This window comes from Delphinus delphis, chromosome 10 (assembly GCF_949987515.2).
Source record: "Delphinus delphis chromosome 10, mDelDel1.2, whole genome shotgun sequence".
In the NCBI taxonomy this organism is placed as follows: Eukaryota; Metazoa; Chordata; class Mammalia; order Artiodactyla; family Delphinidae; genus Delphinus; species Delphinus delphis.
In genome coordinates this window covers 100,162,635-100,188,569 of record NC_082692.2, presented here as the reverse complement: position 1 = coordinate 100,188,569, position 25,935 = coordinate 100,162,635, and the positions used below count along the sequence as shown (strand labels likewise).

General features: G+C 50.8%; 1 protein-coding gene across 1 annotated transcript in view; it reads left to right on the top strand.

Annotated features, from left to right (window-relative positions):
- The window catches only part of FGD5 (FYVE, RhoGEF and PH domain containing 5), a 115,549-nt gene that overhangs the window by 56,068 nt on the left and 33,546 nt on the right, over positions 1–25,935 (top strand). The window contains exons 4-5 of the mRNA XM_060023110.1: positions 8,736–8,794; positions 8,907–8,937. Of these exons, the coding sequence (XP_059879093.1) occupies positions 8,736–8,794; positions 8,907–8,937 (90 nt within the window). The remainder of the gene's footprint in view (positions 1–8,735; positions 8,795–8,906; positions 8,938–25,935) is intronic.

The following is a 25,935-nucleotide window of genomic DNA, read 5'->3' as shown; positions in this document are numbered from 1 at the left end:
GTACCCGCCTGTCTCACACCCCTTGTTCAGGGCCCTGGAGGGCTTGAGGCTGTCAGGAGCCAAGAAGCTGGGGATGGGGGCCGTTGGGATACCCTGGTCCCGTGAGAGCTTATTCTGTGGCTGGTTTTCCTCTCTGCCAAGTCTCAGATGTGCCCCCCCTTTTTTAAAAATATTAATTAATTTATTTTTGGCTGTGTTGGGTCTTCATTTCTGTGCGAGGACTTTCTCTAGTTGCGGCAAGCGGAGGCCACTCTTCATCGCGGTGCGCTGGCCTCCCACTATCGCGGCCTCTCTTGTTGCAGAGCACAGGCTCCAGACGCGCAGGCTTCAGTAATTGTGGCGCATGGGCCTAGTTGCTCCGCGGCATATGGGATCTTTCCGGACCAGGGCTCAAACCCGTGTCCCCTGCATCGGCAGGCAGATTCTCAACCACTGCTCCACCAGGGAAGCCTTCAAACGTGCCCCTTTGACCAGTTTAGAATTCGGGCCACAGGGTCACACTCGCCCTCACTTTCTCCTTCCCAGCTTCGTGATAGTCGCTCTCTGTGCCTGGTCTACAGCCCTGCTGCTGAGAGTTGGACATGTGGACCAGCAGCACCCCAGGCCCCCCTACATTTGTCCAGTCAGGATCTGCATGTTTACAGGATCCCCCCGCGGTGGCTCATATGCTCACTCAGGTTTGAACTCTGGTCTGTATGTCAGCCGTCCAGTCTGTATGGAGCACCCACAGTGCCCCCAGCTCTCTGGGGTGCCTGACCGTGGGGACTTACTGTCAGGCTGGAGACTGAGAAAGCTCCTTATGTGATAATCTCTAAACTTTACATTTTATACACTTTTATGAGGGTTACGTCTGACAGTTTTTTACAAGACAAAGGCTGCTCGTGAGATGGAACAATTATGGGGCAGCCATGGCGGCCTCAGCTTTGTGACCTAAACCCTGAGCAGTGTGACTATCCCAAGTCTCAAAAGTCAGGACAATCAGGGAGGTTTCCAGGAGGAGGTGAGGCATAAGTGCTCTGTGAAGGAGAGTAGGATGCGGCTAAGTAGAAAGGAGAGAGAGGGTACGTGGGAGGCCAAAGCAGGCAGCACAAAGGCATGCAGCCGCGTCACCGACTGGCTTCTTGACTTGTGGCTGGTCCTTTCCCGAACTGAAGTGAGATGCTGAGGACAGGAAGCCTGTGTCTCGTACGAGCCGTGTGCTGGCCTGTTCAGTGAGAGCTGGCCTGGTCACAGTTACCACCACACTCAGGCACCTATAAGCTGAGAGAGCTGACAGAGGCATTTAGAGGTCACTTCATTTTATTTTTTTATTGTGGTAAGAACACTTAACATGAAATCTACCCTCTCAATGTCCATCGAGGGATGGATGGATAAACAAAGTGTGGTCTCCACATACAATGGAATGTTATTCAGCCTTTAAAAGGAAGGAAATCCTGTCACGTGGTACAACATGGACAGACCTGGAGGACATGGTGCTCAGTGAAGCAAGGGAGTCACAGAAAGCCAAATACTGCCTGATGCCACTTACAGGAGAGATCTAAGACAGTCAGAGTCATAGAAGCAGAGAGTAGCATGGTGGTTGCCAGGGGCCGGGGGCAGAGGGAATTGGGTGTGGAGTCTGTGATGCACAAGATCCCTTCGTCTCACGGGAGGGAAGACTGCAGCTCCTGGAGAGGCCGCTGCTCGCTCGTGGCTGTTTGGCACGTTGGCGGCAGAGTCAGGAGTAGGCGCCAGGTCTCCTGATGCCTCATGCGGGGTGTTCCAAGATAGCGTACTGTCCTCTATTACAAACTGCATCCAGAACCAAAGATTCTTTGCAACTGAAAGTTTTCTAGAGTATCTGGGCCAAACCCAGATTCACACCAGCCTGTGCTCAGGAACTAGAATAAGGCTGGATGTCAGCAGGAAGCGAAGCCTACCACTTGGTCCTGGGGGAGGAGGGGAGGAGGGGCTGTGTTTGGTCCCTCCTTCTTCCCGCCTTGTCCTGCAGGTGTTGCCTCTCCTTTGCCCTCCTCATCCCTCCTCTGCCACCTGTGGGAACAGAGGCAACAGCTGGGATGAAAGATGAGCCGTCTCTCCCTGAGCGCCTGTCTGAATTTTCGAGTGGCCGCTGAAGGCTGTGCTGCGAGCCCCGGTCTGCATTCCAAGGGGGAGGTGGCCACTGTCAGTGCAGGTGGTGCCCCGAGGGGCCTTGGAGACAAGCGTTCTCCTGGGGTCCCTGCCACCCCGTGAGTGTGGCTCTCCGAGCACGTTCCCTGCTCCAGCTGTGGCCTCGGGAGACCCCAGGAAGGCCCCTCGCTGGGACCCTCAAAGTAGCAAAGGCTCATTAGGAGTATTTCCCCAGGGCTTGAAGCAGCCCTGGACGGCAGCCCCTTCCCTCTTTGCGGATGTGCCCCTCCGCCCCGCCCACGGGATGTGCGGCTGGCAGACGTGGAGCATCGGGGGCCTGCCTTGGTGCTCTGCCTCACTGGGGTGAAGCGTGTAACCTAGAGACACTTATTCGATCACAGGGAAGTTCTGGACACAGGCATCTGTGTGAGCCAAAAGGCCCCGAGGAATGCAGGTACGTGCCTGGAAAGGGTCTTTAGGTGGAGTCACAGGTGCAGGGTAGGACTTATTTGTGCCTCAGTTTCCCCATCTGTGAAATGGAGGTAATAATAATAGTTCCTCGTAGTTTTTTGGGAAGATTCAGTGAGGTAATTCATGTAAAAAGCTCAGAGCCATGTTTAGCACATACTAAGTGGTCAAGAAACACTAGCTGTTATATTATTAAGTACGTATTGTTATTATCCCTCTTTTACCGATGGGGCCCAGAGAAGAGAAGTAACTTGTCCAAGGGCATAGGTTTAGGAAGCGCTGAAGCCCAAGACTTGAGCCCAGGTTTTCTGACCCCAGAGCGCAGGTCTCAGCATCAAGCTGAACGACAAGTTCTTTCTGTAAGTCCTGGAGAGCCACTTGGGACTGCAAGTGACAGCAGGAGGCAGTTCCCACAACCTTGTGTGGATTGGAGTAGGTCCAAGGCTGCAGCTGTCGTGAGCTAAGAGGGGAGTTCAGCTGAGGGTGGAGGGGAGCTCGGGAGCTTAGGTCCCCACCACCTCAGAGCAGGGCACTGAGCGGGGACGAGGCCCAGGTGGGTGGAGCAGACATACAAGTAGGTGAAAGTCGTCTGAGAGGGAAGGGAGTCTCAAGGAGGTGAGAGGCTGAGGGTTATGGCGTGGAGGGTGGAGTTCCCAGGTGACCACAGGCCAGGGTACAGGTGTGAACTAGGGAGGGGGCACTGAGCCAGGCACCAAGATGTCAGGACATGGGGCTTGGCCCGGAGCTGGCAGAGATGAGGGTGAAAGGAAAGAGGCAGCTGTTTAAAGGCAGAGCAGGTATCAACCCAGGAGGCCTGCAAGCAGGGAGAGAGGTGACAAAACAGGAGCTTTGGAGGTGGCTTCTTCCTCTTCTGCAGGACAGGACGCTGTGGAGAGATGGTGTGACCCCTGGGAATACATAGGGCCATGCTGAGGGCCAGGCCATACAGCCTGGGGCTCATTACCCTACTTCTCACAATAACCGTAACGGTGATTGTTATTATAATACAGTGGCAGTGATGCCTCCTCTTCGGATCTTCACTGAGAATGAAGAGCTTTTCCGTCCACAATCCTACATAATCAGGGTGACAGCCTCTAAAACAGCGGTTCTCAAAACCTTTTGGTCTGAGACCCCTCTAACCTCATAAAAATAATTGAAGACCCCTAAGAGTTTTTATTTCTATAAGTTATATCTATCCATAGTTACCACGTGAGAAAGTAACGCTGAGAAAAACTTAAAACATCTATCTTTTAATTCATTTAAAAATAACAACAATAGACCATTATATGTTAACATAGATAGCACTTATTATGAAAAATAGTTGTTTTGCAAAATATTGAGCGACAAGAGTGACCAGGTTTCACATTTTTGCGAACAGTGTTAACTTCCGGCTTCATAGGGGACGCCTGGATTCTTCTCGGGTTCCGTCTGTTGAAAATGCTGTTTTGGTCAAGTTTAGTGAAAATCCAGGCTCACACAGATAACGTAGTTGGGAAGGGGAGGCAGAACCCTGGGACTTCTCAGAACAGACTTGGGGAACCGCTGTTCTAGAAGGGGCCTAGGAAGCCCCGTCTTATAGCTGGAGAAACTGAGTCCCAGGCAGAGGACCAGGACTCCTAGCTCTTTCTGGGGTCTGTTCAGCCAGGGGGGTCCCTAAGGGAGGACTGTTCCTCCCGCCCTGCGCTGCTCCCAGAATAGCCAGCACTGAGCCGGCAGGTTTGCCTGGGGCCTGGGGAGGAAGTGCGGCTGGGCGGCCCAGGGGAACAGGGGAGATAAGCCGCTTGGGCTTGGACCTCGGACAGAAGGGCGGCTACCTGATGTAACCCTCACAGCGCCAGCCTGAGAAACGCGATAGCACGGGCCCAGCCCCCACACACCGGGGAGGAACCCTGTTCCCAGAAGTCTGTCCCTGGACACTGCCGTCAACCGCGGAGTTCATTTCCTGGTTAAACAAACATCTATATTAAATGGCCCGGCTGGGCAACGCCCAGGAGCAGCTTCTGAGGAGAGCCCCAGGCACATGGCCCGCCAGGCCTTCTTCTCTGGCTGGCGAAGACACATCCATCATCAGCAGAGTCACTAAAGCGGGACAGCCTGTGCATCCTGCCCAGAGTCTGCCCGTCTGGCTGGAGGGCCTGGGAGGGACGTGCAGAGTGGCCCGTGCACAGAAGTCCCTCCCGACAGCTTCAAGATTGTGACAGTGGTAATGAGGACAACTTCAGAAGTTCGGAGGGGTGGGGCGGGGACACTCCATCCATCGTCTCATCATCTGGTCCTTGCAGTGGGGGAACACTGACCCCCATCTTCCCGATGAGAAGACAGGCGTCAGAGGAGGGCTTGCACTCGGTCAGATAGGTGCTCGTGGCCTGGCTGGGGTGTGGATCCACGCGTCCTCGCTTCCGGCACCGCTCCCGTTGCTGTGTGCCGTGGTGGGTGCTGCTCTGCGGGCTGGGAATCAGAAAGGGCTGTGGCGGGAGGACTAGCCTGGGTGCCCTGGAGTGCTGGACTCCTGCTGCCTCCTTCACAGTGAAGGTGAAGAGCAGTAGGTGTCTCCCAGCTTGAAAGCCCACCTCCTCCAATGAGCAGAGACACGATTTACTGAGCACTTGCCCAGTGCCAGGCACGCTGCCAAGTGCTTCAAGGTTGGAGCTGACGACCTGGCTTTGAATCTTGGCTCTGCCACTTACTAGCAGTGACTCTGGGCAAAGGGTAGGACTTAACTTGTTGCTCAGTTTCCTCATCTGTAAAATGGAGATCATAATAATAGCATCTACCTCCTAGGTTGTTGGGAAAATTCAGTGAGATAATACATGTGAAAATCCTAGAGCCATACTTAGCACAAACTAAGTGTTCAATAAATGCTAGCTCGTATATTATTAGGTAGGTATTATTATAATTATCATCATCATCCATGTTTTACAGAGGGAGCTCAGAAGAGAAATAACTTGTCCAAGGGCATAAGCGTAGGAAGGGGTGGAGCCCAGGACTTGAACCCAGGCCTTCCGACCCCAGAGCACAGGTCTCAGCATCAAGCTGGATGACAAACGAGATTTGACTCACAGGCCCCTGGAAGATTGGACGTCATCTTGATTCTCGTCTTCATCTTATAGGGCCAATTTCCTGACCCCGGTCCTTTCTCTACAAAGTAATTCTCTTTACGGGAGCTTGACCACAGGGTTTTCTTAACTGTTGAGGCCTGTCCTGGCAGAATACGTTTCCGTTGTGAGGGTTTTCTTTACGAAGTCTTTTTGCGTGTGGTACTCTGCAGGAATCCCTGCTTGGGAAGTGAGCTGCTCTTGCCTGCAGAGCCCCACGCTAGCCCTGTGGATGCACAAGGCAGACCGGGAGTCATGATGCGGTACCCGTGGGAGGGTGAGAGGCCAGGTGAGGCTGGAGGCCTCTGCAGGCCTCACAAGTTTCCCTCCTGCTCTGTGGATGGTGTAACAGCATCACCCACCACAGAGGCGGCAGTGAGAGGCAGGAGGAAGACTGACCGTAGGCCCAAGTTTTGCTGAATTTGGGTGGCCTTGGAGAGACTGAAATCTCCAAAACACTGTGCTCTTAGCCAAGAAGCTATTAGGGACACACCAGCTAGGGAAGGGAACTCGTTTATTGAGCACCTACTATGTGCTGGGCACTGTATCTCAATTCCATCCGTTTATTCAAACGTTTCTTGAACATCTCCCGTGTACAAGGGTAACATTAGGTAGTGTGACTGCTATAAAGAAAAGTACAGCAAGAAACAGGGTTCGAGCAGAGGTTCTCATCCAAGGTGAGCTCTTGCCCCCCAGGGGACATTTGGCAATGTCTGGAGACACATTCAGTTGTCACAACTTGGAGTGGGGCTACAGCTGTCATCCAGCGGGTAGAGGCCATAGATGCTGTTAACAGTCGTGAAGCATGTGGGACAGCCCTTGCAGCGAAAGCTGTGTGGCCCAAAATGTCAGTGGTGCCAAGGCTGAGAACCCCGGAGTAAGACTGACTCTGGGAGTTCTCTGGGTCGGGTGGTCATGGATGGCCACGTTGAGGATGTGACTTTTGAGCAGAGACCTGAAAACGTCAGAAAGTAAGAATGAGAAGAAGGGGCTTCCCTGCTGGCGCAGTGGTTGAGAGTCCGCCTGCGGATGCGGGGGACGTGGGTTCGTGCCCCGGTCCGGGAAGATCCCACATGCCGCGGAGCGGCTGGGCCCATGAGCCATGGCCGCTGAGCCTGCACGTCCGGAGCCTGTGCTCCGCAACGGGAGAGGCCACAAGAGTGAGAGGCCCGCGTGCCGCCAAAAAAAAAAAAGAATGAGAAGAAGATCTGGGCAAGAGCATCACAGGCAGAGGGAACAGCAAATGCAAAGCCTGAGTTAAGAGTGCATCATCCCAGACAGCAGTGTGTGAGACCGGGTTGGTCATTCTCCATGTATTTCAGGTGAAAAAGCTGAGGCTCAGAGGTCATGGTTTGCCAGCCGTGACACAATTACACGATGCTGGAGCCAGGATTGGTACTTAGGTGTGCTTGATTCCACGGTCCATTTGCTTTCCTCTGCCTCAACACTCCTCAATCAGAGGAGTGGCTCAGCCTCTACTCTGCAGTTGAGGCCTTTCCCTACTTGACCCTGTAAATTATTTGTTCTTATTCCATCCCTGGGCACCTGGTTCTGTTCCTCAGGGTACAAAAAGCACAAGCATAATGATAGCGGTTAGCTGTGTACTGTTTACTGTGTGCCAGACACTGTTCCAAGTGTGAGATGCAGATATGGATACAGATACAGAGAGGTCTCTATCTGTATATATACACACTCATGTAATCTTCACAATATGCGTGTGTGTGAGATACCATTATACTGCTGTGCCCATTTTACAGGTAAGGAAATTGAGGTACAGAAAGGTTAAGTGACTTGTTTAACTAGTACAAGGGAGAAGCAGGATTTGAGCCCAGACTGCCTGGTTTCCGGAGTCCGTGCTCTTAGCCACAGCCCCATGCAGCTGCTCCCTCAAGAGGCAGTGCGTTTCTGGCCACTGGAGTAGATCATCGCATCTCAAGTTTAATAACACACAGGTTCAGCAGAGAACGGCCTTCAGAGGTCACTCTACTCACACCTGGGAAGCTAAGGCCCGACCTCGGAAAGTGACTTATGCAGGGTTGCACGGGAAGGTGGCAGGAGACCGGAAACCAGGAGCCATGCGTCCCGTCAGTGCCCTCTTCTCCGCGGCGGCCACCCCGCCCAGCCTCGCCTGCACAGGCCCAGTGTCTTTCCCCATCTGTCCTGTCACTGCCCCATAGTGTCTCTGCTCTTCCGGATACACCGCGGTGTGTCTGATATCCGGCAGGTTTGGGGCCACAAGGGTTGCTCGTGGCGGAAGGCCCGGGCCTCTGCCTCGGCCCCCACTCATCCTTCCTGTTTATAGACAAAATCTCAGTTATTGTCGAATCTCACAGGTGCGGAGGCTGGGGTTCAGATGGGTTAAATGGCTCACCTTCTGAGGTTAGCCAGGAGAGTCAGTGCTTCCCAAGTGGTATGAACATTCATTCATTCATTCATTCCCTCGTTCATTCTTTCAGTAACAAAAGAGGACCAACCCCAGGCTGGGCACTGTCCTGCAGAGGTGCACTTCCCGGTGCCTGCCTGCAGGGGGAGATGTAATCGGTGTCCTGAGAGGGGGCTGCCCAGAAAAGACACCTAATCCCGCCTGTTCGGGGAGGGGATCAGGAGTGCTCCTCGGAGGAAGTGATAGACATCATGGCTAAGTCTCCAAGGATAACTGGGAGGTGGCCAGGCAGAGAAAGGAAGAGTACACTGAGGTGACAGCATGTAAAAAAGCAAGGAGAGCTCGCTTGGCACAGAGAACCGCAGGTTGTTCAAAACCTGCCGGGCTGTGGGCAGAGTCTGCGTGGGTGTGAGGGCGGCCGAGCATGCAGGCCGCAGCAGGCACTGGGCTGAGCACTAGATGCTGTTAATGTCCACATTACAGATGAGGCAGCCGGGGTGCGGCGAGGCTGAAGATCACACAGGTAGTGAGTGCCGGGGTGGCCTGAGAAGCCTGTGGAATTCACCTCCGGCAGCGTGATGGTCCTTCTATAAACCTGACTGAAGCTTGTGGAGCTGGGATTCCCCTTCTACTGCCCCCATGGGTACCGTCCCTCCTGATGGCTCTGTTTCCTCCCACAGGTGGACGGACAGTCCAGAGCCCACGTCATAGCACAGGAACTGCTGTCTTCAGAGAAAGCGTGAGTCCCCAAGCAGCTGCCTGTGGCCTTGAGCTTGTTAACAGAACATCACCCCTCCCCGGCTTCTACAGAATGAGAATTAATGCACACTCAAACCTCTTTCCCCCTGCAGATACGTGGAGATGCTCCAGCACCTACATCTGGTGAGTTAATCACTTTAATTGTCCAAAACGAATCGCCCTTTTACAAGGCTGTGATATAAGGGGCAGAAAAGCAATGAGGAGACAGAGGTGCTTTCCACAAGCAGAGGCACCTGTGCACCGAAGCTTTTCAGGGAAGTCTGTCTCCTGCTTCGTGTGCTTCAGGGGGCGAAGAGCACACTCTTTCCATGGAGCTACCCTCTGCCTGAGTGGAGGGTACATAGGGGACGTGCTGAGGTTTCTGGAAGGATGTTTGCGGTCTCCTCGACCCTCTCATTGAAGAAGACAGAAGGAGGACAGATGTAGTTCTGGGTCATAGCTGTGTGTGTGCAAGTTCAGGTGTGTGGGGTGGGGACATGCATGTGCGTGTGTGTGTGTACAGGTGTGTGCGCTCATTGTATGTTTAGGTCTATGTGGAGAAGGTGGTGTGTTTGCACAAGGACCAGGCAGCTGGGGTATCAAGAGACTTTCTCAGTCACCTTGGTATTGGGACAATAACACCTGAGCCGGTGGGGTCAGGGGAATCCTCTGGATTTTCAGAGGAAAAGAGGCCAGACTGGGGACTGCCTGGATTTCTGGCACTGCCACCCTTCACAACCTGCCAGACTGCCTGGAAGGTCTCCCTGTGCAGTCAGTTCAATTCAGTTCAGTGAACGTTTTTTGGACACTTGCTGTGTGACAAGAGCTGGGGATGGAAAGTCGGATCAGACAGGTCCCTTCTGCAGGGGCAATCTGGCCAGCGAAGGAGACAGATTGGTGAATGAGTAATTATCCAGAGCAAAGGGGAGTGACTGACAACCTCAGGGAATGTAGGCAGGCTTCCCGGAGGGGGTGACTTTGGGGCTGAGTCATAAGGAAGGGCAAGGGAAGAGGGTGCAGCAAAGATGTGGGAAGTGAGGGCATCTGTCCCATAAAGGCCCTCGTGACCGCTCCCTGCTCGGCTGGGCTGTCTAAGCCATCTGCAGTCTCCTCGTAGGCTGGCACCTGGTCCCGTGCTGCTTTGATTCGTCTTTGTGTCTTTCCAAGAATGTCAGAACTGGGAATGTCCATGCTGAGCGTTTTGTCGGTGGTGATGCAAAGGCCAGTGCCCCTCGGTGGCTGAGCCAGGAGGAAGCCCCAGGTCTCCTGACTCCTGCTGCGCTGCCGTCCTGTGTTAGTCACGTGTCCCCTCTGCCTTTGGAGCTCTTCGGGGCAGGGGCCTTCCTGCCGGCAGCGGAGCACCAGCACCAAGCCAGGTCTTTGGTCGAATCCTGCTGAGGTCCCTCTCGGTGACATCACCCTGGTGTCGTGTTGCCATGTGAACAGAGGCACCCAGGTCCCCGGGAGAGGGGGGCTAGAGCACTGCTCTGGCCCTGCACTCCCAGCCCCTCATTTTTGCCCTTCAGGCTGAGAACTTTGTGTGGGTGATTAAACCCAAAAGCCCTCAGGTGTGAAGCGCAGTGGCCCCAGCACGGCAGGAAGCATCACTCTCCCTTTTGTAATGCTTCTCCCTTGCTTCTGAGCTGGCAGCTTGACAGAGGGGCTGCGCCTTTTTGTTTTATGACTTTGTTAAGAGGGTTCTAACTGGGAAACTTCCATCTCTGTTTGCACTGCTTCCTGCCAGTTGGAAAGATGCTGAAGCCGCTGGTAATCCATAATAATATCCTGAGGAGGGGAAAAAAAGAGCCCATAAAAAAAAAAAATCGCAACTCAGAAGCTAGTTGTGGGAAATTGTGGCCTGGAGCTACATTGTGATGTTAGTGCTTATGGGGATAGAAGTGGCAGAAATGCCCCAATGTGACTCCAAGTCCTAGCCAGGGACACTAGTCCAAAGGAGACCACAGACTTTGGGACGTTCTCCACCACTCCCCTCCCTGGGTCTGTGTCTGATTGCTAAGGTTGGCAGGTACTCTCAGAATTTCTCTGTGGAGATCCGCTGCTTTTGAAATTCCAAGGCTGTCCGGTGGTGGGAAGGGTCCAGCTGTGCATTTTAAACCTCCCCAGCTAGAACAGTCCTCGACTCCATCGTGCTTTTGTTGAGAGGGCGACAGAGATGGCCTCTGGCCTTCTGTGTTAGGGATTCAACTTTGTGTTTGTCATATGGTAGATAGCGCTACCTCAGGGATTCATAAAATTTCTGGTCATCCAGAAGTGCATTCTCATGGTCAAGATCTTGTTTTTCTACAGCCTATTAACTAAGAATGGATTTTACATATTTTAAACACTTGTGAAAAAAAAGGCAAAGAAGAGTATATGACTGAGACCATATGTGGCTCACAAAGCCTGAAATACTTATCATGTCTTTACAGGAAATTTTGCTGACTTCTGGTTTAAAGACTTGCTCTATCCTTCCTTGAACCCAGTCATAAATGTATTCATCCACCTGCCCACCTGTGTGTATGATCAATCTCTCATCCACTCATCTAGCCAGGCTTTCACCCACTCATCTGTTCTTCCATCTGTCCATGCATCTAATGATATGTCCATCCACCCATCCAGCCAGCCAGTCATTCATCAAACTCCCTGTCCACCTATTCATCCATTTGTCCGTTCATCCGTTCATCCATCCATCCATCTATCTATCTGACTTACCCGTTCCTTCTGGACAGAACATCACAGGATGTTTACAACACCGTAGACACTGAGATAGGCCTTGGATCCCCAAAGAGGGAAAAGGCCCCCAACCTGCCCTTGAGTAGGTCTCCTTTTTCTGTTGAGGGAAAGGTTGGAGGTGGGGAGGAGAACTATATATGTGAACAGTTGTGCTACTCTGTGGTAAGTATAATTTGTGCAAAAGTCTGCACGAGCATGGGGGGCAGAGAGGCTTATTCCCCTTTGGGGTATCCAGGAAAGTTGGCGGAAGAGGTGCCACTGACATGGACTTTGAGGGAGCCACCAGGCCAAGGTGGTAGAGGAGGGCAGGTCGTCAGCATAAGAACACTCACAGGCCTAAAGGAACGTGATATGTGTGGAGAACAGGGCACCATCACACGTCGTTAGAACATGGATACGTTTGGAAAGGCAGGTTTCCAAGTGGGTCAAGTGATGGGTCCAAAACCAAGGTTAGGACCAAACTGAGATGTACCTAAAATGCCAAGCTAGAAGCCTCCTGCTTTTCCTTGCATATAATGAGTCATTGGAGATTTTAAACTGGTGTGGCCCCTAGACACCTTTAATTCTCTTGTTTTGTCATCTAAAACAAATCCCTCTCCTAGTGTAACCAAAAGTGCGGTCTGGCTGCTCGCCACTCAAAAGCCAATTAAGAGGCCGCGTTGGTGGAAAGTTTGCTTTATTTTGGATGCTGGCAACTGGGGTGGGCAGTGGCACAGTGCGGACGCCTATCCAAAGGCCGACTACCCACCACTGACAGTCGGGGGCAAGAGCTTTTATAGACACAGGGAGGGGGCTACACGCAGAAACAGCACAGTCAGCTCTGACAGTCATCTTGAAATTGGTCTTCAGTGGTCTGACCAGCAGCATCTTGATTGTATTAGGTACAGTTAATCTTCAGTTCCAGGTTCGGTTTGTTTCCATCTCTTTGAGGCCAGTTTTCGGAATTGTGGCAGCTTATGTCATGGCTACAGCCTGGTCATGATGTAATTCACTTCTTCCACCTGGTGGGCATTTTAGTATCTATAAGACAGCTCACAGGATATGGCTCAGGATATTATCTATAGCCCTTAAGGAACTAAAGGTCCTTGACTATGTTTAATGACTAAACTATTATTATTTGGTCTCCTTTGACTGTTTTCATTTGTTTCTGCATTTTCTCATTTCTCTGATTAAACTTATTCTTTGGCCAAAATTTTTCCACAGACAAAAGGCAGACTGAGGACGTGGGGTAGGGGGTGGGCAAGGACCATAGGGTCCTGCTCCGTGTCACTAGCAGTTGCAGAAAATTCCTACCATGGGTCCCTCCTTTGGGCCGAAGCATTGTAGACCTGTGCATAAGCCAGTCTGCTGACTGGGAGAGGTGACTGTGGAAGCTGTCGCCATCTGAGACCCCAGGAGGAGGTTCCTCACCCAAGAGGCCCTATGCGATCTGATCCTCATCCACGTCTGCGCCCTTTCCTCTGACCACTTTCTCCTTCCTGCACCCCAGCCTCACTGGCCTTCTTGTTGTCCTTCAGGTGCTACAAACGCAGTCACATTGCATGGGTTTTGCACTTGTCCTTTCCTCCACTGGCATGTCCTGCCCCTGCTCTTCTCACAGCCAAGTTCTTCCTTCTCATTCTGGTCTCAGTTCAAGTGTCAGCTTCTCAAAGGTGGTGCCCAAAACTTAGTGGCATAAAACAACCATGTTATGATGTTCACAGATTTTCCGGGCCAGGAATTTGGACAGGGCAAGGTGGGGAGAGTGTGTCTGTCCTCCATGATGTCTGGAGAAGACTAAAATCAAGGAGTGACTTGATGACCAGGGGCTGGAATCAACCAGAGGTGCCTTCACACCAGCAGCTGCTGCTCGGTGCTGGCTATTGTCTGGGACCCCAGCTGGGCTGGCGGCCAGAACACTTACTGGTAGTCTCTCTGCCTGGGCAGGTTTTGGCTTCCTCACAGCATGGTGGTTAGATTCCAAGAATGAGTGTCCCAAGAGGGAGCCAGGAGGAAGTACGTGACATTTCTATGATGTAGCCTTGGACAAAGCCAGGTCATAAAAGTAGCACCACTACTACCACACTCTGTTAGTTGAGACAGTCACAAAAGTCCACCTTCGCTCAAGGGGAGGGAACATAGTCTTCACCATTCAGTGGGAGGAGTATCATGAATACAGGATGGCTGCTGTATTCTAGCCATCACATCTATGTCCCAGGCAGGAAGAAGGAAATGGGGGGAATCAAAAGGTTATGCTCCTGGCTGAGTTAGTCTACTTGAGACCAATTTCCTGAAAGCCTCGCTGGACAACTTCTGCTTTCATCTCATTTGGCACTCCTAGTTGCAAGGGAAACTGGGTCAACTGGGAGTCATTCGGTCAAAGTTGGGTTCAAGTCAGCAGCTGTATTTCTTGTGTGTTTATTCTGGGGCCCAGTCTGAAGGTACAGCAGGTTCTTCGGGGGAGGCTATTCCCAGAGTGATGGTAGGAGAGCAAGTAGAAACACCAGAGGGCTCCTAAAATTCACGCTCACAACTGGCGCATCGTTGCTTTTTCCCACGTGGCTTTGGACAGAGCAAGTGTCATGGCCAGGCCCAGAGGCAAGGGACAGGGATGTGCTCTCCCCTGCGATGAGGCCGTGACAAGGGTGGGGATGCAGAGAGGGCAGGGAACCGCAGCTCTCCTGTCTTCTGTGCTCCCTCCTGCTTCATTTTCTTTTCTTTACTGCACCTTTTACTATCTGAAATGATCGAATTTATCTGTTTGTTTACTTGTTATATTGTGGTTTTGTTTTCATTCACTTTCACATACTTTCTAATTCCCTTTGTGCTTTCTTCTTTGACCCATGGGTTATTTAAAATTATTTAGTGTCCACATATTTGTGAATTTCCCCCGTTTCCTTCTGCTTCTGATTTCTAATTCCGTTGTGGTTGGAGAATGTGCTTTGTGTGGTTTCAGCCCTTTTAAATTTATTGAGACTTGTTTTATGGCCTGACATATAGTATATCCTGGAGAATGTTCCGTGTGTACTTGAAAAGGATGTGTGTGGGGGGTGTTCTGTAGATGTCACTGAGGTCAGGGTGATGGTAGCGCTCTTCAAGTCTGCTGCACCCTGTGATTCTCTGTCTCGTCTTCCGTCCGTCCCGGAGAGTGGGATGTTGAAGTCTCCACCTGTGGGTGTTGAGTCCTCCATGTCTCCCTTCAGTTCTGTCTGCTTCGCTTCGTGCATTTCAGGGCTTTTAGGTGCTTGCTTATTGTCTGCCTCTCTCACTAGACTTGGAGCTGCTTGAGGGCAAAGCTCTTGTCAGATCTCATCCCCAGTGGTTTGTGATGCCTGGGATGCTGTCAGTGCTCAGTAAATGCCTGATGAATAAATGATGGCGGGGTCAGTTCTTACCATTTCTTCAATCAAAATTATTTCCTGAGCAACCTCCTGTGGGGTGGGTACGGGGGACTTATGGAGGAATGACAAGCGGGAGGGCCCTGCCCTCCAGGAACTGACAGTCCAGGAGGGAAGTGGGCATGAAGGAAACAATATTAATACAGTGGTGGGGGGCACCCAAAGGCTGCAGGGGCTCAGGGGAGGTACCCGCCCCAGGCCTCTGGGGGTCCAAGAAGGATTCCCAGAGGAAACGTGTCTAAGCTGAGACTTGAAGGATGGGGATGAGTTAGCTGGGTGGGGAGCAGTGAGGAAGGCTTGCACCTGGCAAAGGGATCAGCATGTACAAAGGCCCAGAGGCCAGCTGGAGAATGGTGTGATTGGGAACGGAAAGAAGTTCAGCCTGGCTGGAGCGTTGTGAGTAAGAGAGCGGTGAGCGCTGAGGCCAGCACAGCCGGGGCAGAGCCCGGAGAGCCCGCGAGGCATGCTTGGGGTTTGGGTTTGATCCGCTGAAGGTCCGTGGGAGGCCGTTGGGTGATTCTAGCAAGAGTGAGAGTGGGCTGCGGTGCTGCAGGCAGATTTGAGGACTGTGTGCCTGGGACTGGTGGGCCGTCGAGTGTGGGAGGGGGAGGGCAGGCTCCAGGCTGACCCCAGATTTCTGGCTTGCTGACTTGCTGACTCACTAAGACAGCAAGTGCTGGAGGGGGTCAGGCTAGGCTTGGGGGCAGATGATGGGTTAAGTCGAGGGAGGGGGTCTTGGGGAAGGACGTGCTAGTGGTCAGCTGGGTGCAGGATGTGCACCAGAAGCGGTCAAGTGTAGAGAAGTTAACTGAAGCTCCAGGAGAGGCTCAGATTTCCCCGAGGGAGGGTGCAGTGTCAGGAGAGGGCTCTCAGGGATCCTGGGAGGAAGGAGGTGCCCTGGAGGGGGGAGCCTGCCGACTGGCAGGCTTTTATGAAGGGGTGAAAGGACTTTGGGAGGGGTATTAGGCAGACATGGTACAGAAGGGCAGGGAGAGGCTCATGGATCCTCCCTGTGCCCCTCCCACTGACAGCACCGCCTGCTTTTCTCAGCGGTGGTAACCGCTGGAAAGGGTGTCAGGGGCGTAAGGAGCACCCCAGGACACAGCCCGACTTCTCAGACTGCTCGGAGAAAGAGGAGAGTCATTCAGAAGCCCTTCCTTATCAGCACGTAGGAGTTTAATTTGGCTGTGGCCTCGGTGCTGACATGACTGGGGCAAACAGAGGATCTAGAGGGACTTTTCGGCGACTTTCTGAGTTTATTCATCTAAATTGGTGTGCTGTCAGTTTGGCCCCCCTAGTCCCTTCTTTTCTCACCCAGCCATAGAGCATTTGTTGAGCTCCTATGTGTGCTTAGCAATTTACATACGTTAGCTCATTTAGTTGCATATAGTTTGTGCTCAGTTAATATTTCTCACATGGTTGGATGGATCCAGAACTGAGTCCCAGAGAAGGTGAGTGACTTACCCAAAGTCACACAGCCAGTGAGAAGTGGAGCCAGGGCTGTTTGACTCCAGAGCCCTGAGAAGGGGGAGGAGACAAATAAATGTGGAACAGTCCAGTAAGGTGGCAAGGAACCCGAGGAGGGAGGAGTCAGTGTGAGTGGGAGGAATGAAGTCAAGGAAGGCTTCCTGGAAGAGGAGGTGTTGAGATGGACATGGATGGGCAGGAAGTAGAAACAGGCCTTTTGGCAGGTAGCAGCCACAGAAACAAGTGTACAGATGGGAGGGCTTGGGGAGTGTAGGGTGTACAGGAAGAGTCTGGAGAGCTGGTCTTCAGGCAGAGCCTGAATGCCAGGATGTGTCGTGTTTCAAAAAGGAGACATAGGAATTTGGGAGCCCTGAGGACTCCAGCAGGGCAGATGTAGTGAGGGAGTTGTAGGGAAGGTTGGTCTGGTGGGTTTGGTGGGAGGGGGCGATGCTGGAGGACCACAAGTTTAACCCAGACTAAGCCCCCAGACGGCCTCATGCTGGGGAAGTTGATGTATAGCCAGGAAGATTTGCTGTTTTTCAGGGGCAGGAACGAGGCTGTCTCTTACTTATTTTTGCAGCCCCTGCCCACTAAGAAATACTTTTTAATCAAGTTGGCGGGGGTTGGGGGGGTTCTGTTTCTCAGTCTTTGCTGGCAGAGAGCACATTGATCTTTGGGAGAAGCAGAGAGAAGCAGATTTCAGTTGCGTGTGAGAAAATGTGCTCGCTTTCCCCCTGAAGTGCCGGGGGGGTTGGTGAGCTCCCCATTTGGGGAGGTACGAATTCGGTGGCTGTTGGGGGCATCTCAGTAGAGGAGTTTCCTGTGCTAGGCGTGTGGCTCTTCCCTCTATATTTCATTCAGTTCAGGAAAAGAAATTGCTGTGTGACCTTGGAAAGTCTCTTTCTCCTTGATGCCTCACCCTGAGATGGCTGATGGGACTCAGACATTTTTAGCCATGGAAGCTTGTTTTCAAAGGAATTTCACTCAGAATGCCAGTATGAAGAGTGGATGAAAGTGGAGGCACTTTTGTTCAGAGGCAGGTGGAGGCCAAAGTCGGCTCTGACTCCACCTTCCTTGGCCCTGGGTCTCCATGGAGTACAGTGTGAGAAAGACTCATCTACATCAGTGGTTCTCAAAGTGTGGTCCCCGAACCAGCAGCATCAGCATCACCTGGGAACTTGTGGGAGATGCATAGTCTTAGATCCCACCTCAGAACCTCAGATCTGCTAAGTCAGACACTCTGGGGGTGGGGCCTGGCCATCTGTGTTTTCAGAACCCTCCAGGCAGTACTAACATTTGAGACACACAGATAGGTGATCCTGTAAGTTCCCTCCGCACAGGCCCGGGGGCTTTAAAAAACTATGGATGCTTGGGTTCCACCCTTAGAGGTTTGTGTTTAATTGGTCTGGAGTGCAGCCTGGTCATGGAAACCAGTGGAAACGCTCCCCAGGTGATTGCAATTTGCACCTGAAATGGAGAACCCAGTGGGAAAGTAGCAGACATTTTGCTTTGTTCAGCACAGTTGTGAACAAAGCCGGGTCAATCCAAGGGTGAAACAAAAGTGGGTAGACACAACCTGCTCTCTGCTTAATTGGAGGGAAGATAATAGAAACATGCGGAGCAGGTAAATAGCCTGACAATGCAAAACCTTGTAAAGCCATTACTTTTCAGGCTGGGATACAGGTTACACTGCCCCAGGTATGCAGTAGGTGCCTGGGGCATAGTTGAGGCCACGGGATAAACACGGCACATTTATTAAGAGCCTCCGCTTTGCTCTCGATGTGAAATTTTAAATTAATTAAATTGGGTATATTTTGGAGAATAATGTAAAATATGCATTCATTTTTAAGCTAAAATATGAGACTTCAGAGACATTCTGAGATCGGGGTGGCTCCCTTCAGGCTGTGACCCCGGATTTCTGGAGGCCCTAGGACACTTGAGAGTCCCTTAGACTGATTGCGGAAGTAACCCAGGAAGGCCTCATGATGGAGGTGGCGTTTGAAAGCAGCTTTGTATAACCGAAACTAACACAGTATTGTGAAGGAATTATACTCCAATAAAGGTCTATTAAAGAAAGAAAGAAAGATGAGCAAGATATGGATCAGATGCTGGAGGCACAGAACAAACACACGGAGGCTGGGAAAGAGGATTCTTATAAAGCAGCAGTTCTCAAAATGTGGCCCCGGGACCAGCAGCAGCAGCGACATCAAGGAACGTGGAAGAAATGTTAAATTATCCAACCCCTCGCCCGACCTGCTGAATGGAAACTCTGGGGCTGGGGTCCAGCAAGCTGGGTTTGAATAAGCCGGGCAGGAGATTTGGATGCACACTCTGCTTGGAGCCCCACTGGTGTAAAGGAATGAGCGTCAGCTGCAGAGACCAGCGCGGCCAGCTCCTGAAGGGCCGTCAGCGACCGGCCAAGCGGACTGACTTGGCTGTGAGGGCAGGAGAGGCCGCGAGGGGTTTGGAGGAGCGTGAAAGCAGTGGGGAGCTCTTGCGTGTCCTCACTCCCCCAGGGGCCTCAGAGAACTGTTTTGCTTTTTTAAAAAATGTCTTGTAACTTACCTACAGGTAAGTGCACACATCTCAAGGGTGGGGGTCAAATTTTTAATACATGCCTGTGTGTGCACTTGTAACCACCACCCAGGTAGACCATCCCCATCATCCCAGAAGGTACCTTGTGCCCTGCCCTAGTCGACGTCATCCCCCCAGAGGGTACCACGATTTTACTTTCCATCACGTTCAGTTGGTTTAGCCTGTTCCTGAACCTCATCTGAATGGAATCATGAATTGTGTATTCCTTTTGTCTCTGGCTTTTTTTAGCTCAACGTAATGTGAGATACATACCAGTTTTCCGTGTATCAGTGTTCTTTCGTATGGATCTCCCACAGTTGGTCTATCTATCCTCCTGTTAAACATCGTTTGGGTTGTTTCCAGTTGAGGCTATTACGAAGCTGCTATGAATGTTCTAGGGAACTCATTTCTCCTCAATATTTACCTAGGAGTAGAATTGTCGGGTCATAGGGTGAGCATAGATTTGGCTTTATTAGAAGCTGCCAAATAGGTTTACAGCATGGTCGAAGCAATATATACCCCGACTCGCGATGTGTAGGACTAGCGCTTTCTCCATGCACTGGCCGGCATACCCACACTGTCAGTCCTTTCACTCATGGCCATTGTGCTGATCGTGTAGTGGTTTCTCATGCGATTTCAATTTGCATTTCCCTGATGATTAATGAAATTGAGTATCTTTCCTCTGTTTACTAGCCATTTGGAAATCCTCTTTTGAAAAATGTCCTAGGCTTATTTTTTAATTGAGTTGTCTGTCTTTTTCTTTTTGATTTGTAGGAGCTATTTAAGTATCCTGGACACGAGTCCATTTTCAGATATGTGTACTGTGAATAGTCTCCCAATCTGTGGCTTCCCTATTCAGTTTTTTCAACAGCTTAATTCAGATATAAATCTCATAACCATATAATTCATCTGTTTAAAGCATAAAATTCAATACTTTTTAATATATTCAGAGTTATACAGTCATCACCACAGTCAATTTTAGCACATTCTCATCACCCCAAAGAAACTCCATACCCCTGAGTTATCACCCCCCTCAGCCCTAGGCACCCACCAGTCCAGTTCTTTCTCTATAGATTTGCCTATTCTGGACATCTTATATAGACGGAATCATACAATTTTTGGTCTTTTGACACTGGCTTTTGTCATCTACCTTAATGTTTTCAAGGTTCATCCATGTTGTAGTGTGTGTCATTGACTCATTCCTTTTCATGGCTAAGTAAAATTTCATTGAGTGGATATACCATATTTTTGTTTATCCGTTCGTCAGTTGATGGACATTTGGGTTCTTTCCACTTTTTGACTGTTATGAAAATGCTGCTGTGAACATCCATGTGCAAACTCCTGCATGAACACGTTTTCCATTCTCTTGGGTATATACTTCGGAGTGTATATACTTTGGAGTGTATGCTGGACCATATGGTAACCTTTCTTTAACCTTTTGAGGAACTCCTAGACTGTTTTCCAAAGTTAGCTGCACCATTTTACATTCCCACGGTTGTAGTATGATGTTTCCAATTTCTCCACTTCCTTGCAGCACTTGTTATATGTCTTTTTAATGATAACCATCCTGGTGGGTGCAAAATGGTATCTCATTGTGGCTTTGATTTTGCATTTCCCTGACGACTAATGATGTTAGGCATCCTTTCATGTGCTTCTCGGTCATTTGTATATATTGTTCGGAGAAATGTCTTTTCAAATCCTTTGCCCATCTTTCAATAGGTTGTCTTTTTATTGTAATTCTGTATACAAGTCCCTTATCAGATACATGATTTGCAAATATATCCTCCTGTTCTGTAGGTTGTCTTTTCACTCTCTTGATAGTATCCTTTGAAGCATAAAAGTTTTAAATTTTGATGAACTCTAATTGATCTATTTTTTCTTTCCTTGCTTGTGCTTTTGGTGTCATAGGTAAGAAAGTTTTGCCTAGCCCCAAATCACAAAGATTTACTCTCATTTTTTAAAGAGTTTTATAGTATTATCTCTTTTTTTTAAAGATTTTTTTGATGTGGACCATTTTTAAAGTCTTTATTGAATTTGTTACAGTACTGCTTGTTTTATGTTTTTTGGTTTTTTGGCCACAAGGCATGTGGGATCTTAGCTCCCCGACCAGGGATCGAACCCACCCACCTTGTACTGGAAGGTGAAGTCTTAACAGCTGGACCTCCAGGGAAGTCCCGTATAGTATTAGCTCTTACCTTTAATCTTTGATTTTGAGTTAATTTTTGTGTGTGATCTAAAGAAGGAATCCAAATTCATTCTTTTGCATATGGATATTCAAATATCTCAGCACCATTTGTTGAAAAGATTATTCTTCCATTGAATTTTCTTGGCACCCTTGTCAAAAATCAACTGACCGTAAATGTGAGGGTTTATTTCTATTCCATTAATATAAATGTCTGTCCCTCCATCATTACCACACAGTCTTGATTCTTATAGCCACATAGGAAGTTTTGAAATCAGGAAGTGTGAGTCTTCCAACTTTGTTCTTTTTTTAAGGTTGTTTGGGCTATTGCATCTCCGTATGAATTTTAGGGCAGCTTGTCAATTTCTGTAAAAAAGGCAGCTTGGGTCTTGATAGGGGTTGATGTGAATCTGTCTTTGAACTCGGGAGTGCTGACCTGTTAACAATATTAAGTTGTGAACATGCGACACTTTCCATTTACGTAGGTCTTCTTTAGTTTCTTTCAGTGATGTTTTGTTGTTTTCAGTACATGTTCTATGCCTCTTTTGTTAAATTTATTCCTAAGCATTTTGTTCTTATCTTATTTACTTTTAAAATTATTCTTAGACTTTTTAAAATAATTTAAAATAATTTTAAAATAATTCATGGGACTTCCCTGGCGATCCAGTGATTAAGGTTCTGTGTCTTTCCACTGCAAGGGGCACAGGTCCGATCCCTGGTTGGGGAACTAAGATTCCGCATGCCTCGTGGTATGGCAAAAAATAAAATGAAATGAAAAGTAAAATTTATAGAAAAGTAACAAGATTAGGAGTAGTACACAGAACAACCAAATTCCATTTTTCCATATTCATCTTCTAACGTGAAGTCCAATTTAACAGTTTTTTTCTGTATGGTTAGTACTTTTTGTATACGGTTTAAAAAGTCTTTGCGTGCCCCACAGAAACATATTCAGGGTTCCAAAGTATCCTCCGGTGATTGGAGGGTCACAGGTCAAATGAAATCATGTGCCCTGGACAGCTCACGGCTTCTGCCAGGGCGCAGTTATAACGTAGGTGGGTCAAGGTTGATGTTGGTGTACGTTTGGACTCATGGGATTCCAGTGCGTCCACTTGACTTCTGGCAGCACCATCAGTGGTTTGACCACTTGCAAGGAGCAGGACATTCTGGCCACCCACTAACTGTTTAGCCCAGAGAATGGAGATGCCATGTCACCCAGAAAATGCAATGAGTGGTTTGGAGAAGGGGAAAGGAGCCAGGGGACCAGGCCCCTGAATGTGAGGTCCCTGCATCCACTGCAGGCATGTCCAGAGCAGGGTCCTGGGAACCCCGCGAGCTCCCAGGAGACTCGTCTGGGCTCCAGAGGCATAGGCCGTCCTTGCCTCTCTCCGAGGCTGCCCCAGGGTCTCTGAGGTTGGGCAAAGCCCTGGCCAGGATTCTGGAGATCTGGGCTCCAGTCTCCCCTCCTTGACCTGAGCAAGTCACTTACCTGTCTGGGCCAGTCATAAGAGGAGGAATTGGCGTGAAGCAGCTGGAAGAGCCAGGGTTCTGGAGTCAGGCTGACGTGGGCTCAAATCTCACCATCTGGTGGCCTTGGGAGAGTTACTTAATCCTTCTGGCCTAATTCCCTTATTGGTAAAATAGAAATAATAATAATGCAAGCGTTCGGTAACCATCAGCGTTGCTGTTTGTTGAGCACCTGCCCTGGGCTGGGTGCTCAGGGCACAGAGATAAGTACCACTCAGTCTAGGGGAGAAGCAAGGCCCAGAAATGAATCTTCCTAAAACATGACAGAAGGAGGTCTGCACAAACCCTGTGCAGAGGTACGTGTGTCCGCATTTAGCAGAGGGGGAGATTGAGGTCCATGGTGGTGGAGTGACTTGCCCCAGGTCACATGGAGGCAACCGTCTAGATAGACAAGGACTCGTCCTCGTTCTCTAGAGCCCTCGAGGGTTGGGACAGGAACTCCACACAGAGCTGGGGAGGCACGTATGTGAGAGGGTAGACCGAGTCAGGAAGGCCTCCGGTGCCCCAGGGGGTTGGGCTGGACCCTGCAGGCATGGGGTCCAGTCACTTTGTACTCCTTACCGACTCTGGTCCGTGCACTCTCTCCCACAATGGCACCATTGGGTCCTGGCCTCTCCCCTGTTCTGGACGACTGGAACAGCCTTCTCACTGGTCTCCCACTCCAGCCATCTCCAGTTTGTTCTCCCAACAAAGTGAACTTTTAAAGACAGATAACCTGGTCACTTTGCTCCCCTGCTTAGCACCTTCAGTGATTCCCCACCACCCCAGGATGAAACCCAAGTCCCTTAAGCCTGCTGCAGGGCCCTGTGGGGTGGGTCCTGTCTGACCCTCCAGCTTCATCATGCTCCAATCCTGCACGCGGCATGCGTGCACACACCCACGGCACGCAAACCACACCCAGCTCGGTTCCTCCTCCACCTCAGGGCCTTTGCACGTGCTGTCCCCACACCTGGAACACTCCCCCTCTTGTCTCAGTGTGGGCATTGCCTCCCTGGTGCTAAGCCGGGTCTCCTTCCCGTGGTCTGCACAGCCCCTGTGTTTTTCCCGTCACAGCAGTTACACCCCTACTGCTTTTCCCCTAGATTGCAAACTCTTTGACGGCAGAACAGCGTCTCTCCTGTTCCCACTGTCCCCTCAGGGCTTGGGGCAGAGCAGGCGCTCAGGATATTTGTTGAGTGATAAGGAGATGAGGACCACGGATCTTCTACCCCCTTCCTCCCTCTGTGGTGGCTGCCAGGCCCCCAGGTGCGGTGATGGCAGAAACCGTTCAGGGAGCAATGGATGGGGTGGCGGGCCCTCGCGCTTCCAGCCGATGCGAGTTTGCAGAAAGGATGTCTGTACGGTTCCGATTGTGCTCCAGTTCAAGGAATGAGTCATGCTGTTGGTGGCCGACCTGCCCATTGGGACTGAGTCAATTGAGTGAGAATTAATTACAGATGAGAAGCCAGCTTGCAAAGCCATTAATATTTAAGCTCCCTGGAGTGTGATGCAAATGCAGCCATCAGCCTTGTCTTTGCTTGTCCTTCGTGTTCCCACTCCCTCTCCCTCTCCACCCCCTTCTGTGTACTGTGGTCTGCGTATCAGGGTGACCCTATTCGGGTCTTGGCTCCCCCGTGACTCATTCTCCTTTTCTGGTAAATAAGGGCGCTGCAGTGCATCCATCAGCAAGTATTATAAAACACCTCTGTGTCGCATGCTTTGCTGGACTTCAGAAGCATGGGAGGAAACCAACAGATGTGGCCCTGCTCTGAAGATGTCATATCTAAAATTGAACCATTGCTGCCGCAGGAATAGCGCTTTATAGTTTACAAAGCAGTTTCAAACATCAGGATGAGCCTCTCAGGAGCCTCACTTTGTAGATACCTGGTGGTACTGTTATCCCCATTTTCCAGGTGAGGAGACTGAGGCTCAGATAGGTTGACAGCTTGCCCGTGACCTCTTCTGGGGTAGCTGGGCTGGAACCTGGCACTGAGCCGATAAGGGGGTGTGTTAAAGTCCTCTGTCCACCAGCTGCCAGGCAGGAGGGGTTATCAGCCTCATCAAGCACGTTTTCTCTCTTTCTGTGGGATGCCGCAGCTGAGAAGACCCTGCAGGGCTGGAGACTGGGTCCTAGTGAACACAGAGACGCCGAAGGGAGGAGTGGGTGGGCCCTCCCATGCCAGGTCAAGGTCAACAGAGAAACCTCCCCTCCAGGTTCAGGATGACCCCAAGTGTCCCAGAGCCAGCTGTGGGCAGAAATAAGAATTCAGTAGCACCACCTGCTGGCTGCCATCCCCACCTAGCTGCCCTTTCATTGTCATTCATACTTTCTCCATCCTCCTAAACTTGCTTTCAGGAAAGGCTCTGGTAGCTCAGGTACAATGCGATTCGGTTTCTAATTATGGCTCAAGAGTGTGGCCTCCACTCAAGGACACACATTCTCTCCACCCAGTTTCCGACCTGAGTGTTGGGGCTGGCTAGGGCCGGCCTCAGACAGGACCAACTCATCCCCGCTCCTTGGGAGTGCAAGCCAGGGTGGCCGCCCTCCCCGTGTCCCTCCTGCCGTTCCCGGACGCAGGACGGGGTGAGGTGTTGAGGAAGTGGGGACCTTTGCAACCTCCACATCTGCTGCCCTTCCTGGAGCACAGTGGCCTCTTTACAGATGTTCCGGGGCAGCCAGAGAGTCTCCCCGGGTCTCTGCCCCTCCCGTTCTCTGTCTCGCTCTCTCCATCAGCACCCCTCCCTCTGCTCTCTTTGCTCTCTTCGTTCCCTCTCCACCTTTGCCTCCGTCTGCCCCATCCACCTCCCTGCCTCTCAGGCACTTTCCCTTTTCAGATCTCTATGTAAAGAAACTTTTCTAACAGTAAAAACTATTCAGCAATGGGGTTAACTGTCTTGCCCATAATGAGTTCCCCATCAGGGAGGCAGTTGAACAGGCAGGGTGGTCGTCCTTCCTGAATGTTGACAAGGTGACGTCACCTTCTGGATTTGGGCCGGACCATGGCTGCTGATGCTGAGATTCACCTGATGTGCATTGCTTCAGGATTCAAGGTGGTTTCAGGATAGTCCATGTATTTAAAACCGTAGTACTGGGTCTCATGTAAGAGCATGTTTATTTGAAGATCAGACTTCTTTTTTTTTTTTTTTTGCGGTCCTCTCACTGTTGTGGCCTCTCCCGTTGTGGAGCACAGGCTCCCGATGCGCAGGCTCAGCGGCCATGGCTCACGGGCCCAGCCGCTCTGCGGCATGTGGGATCTTCCCAGACTGGGGCACGAACCCGTGTCCCCTGCATCGGCAGGCGGGCTC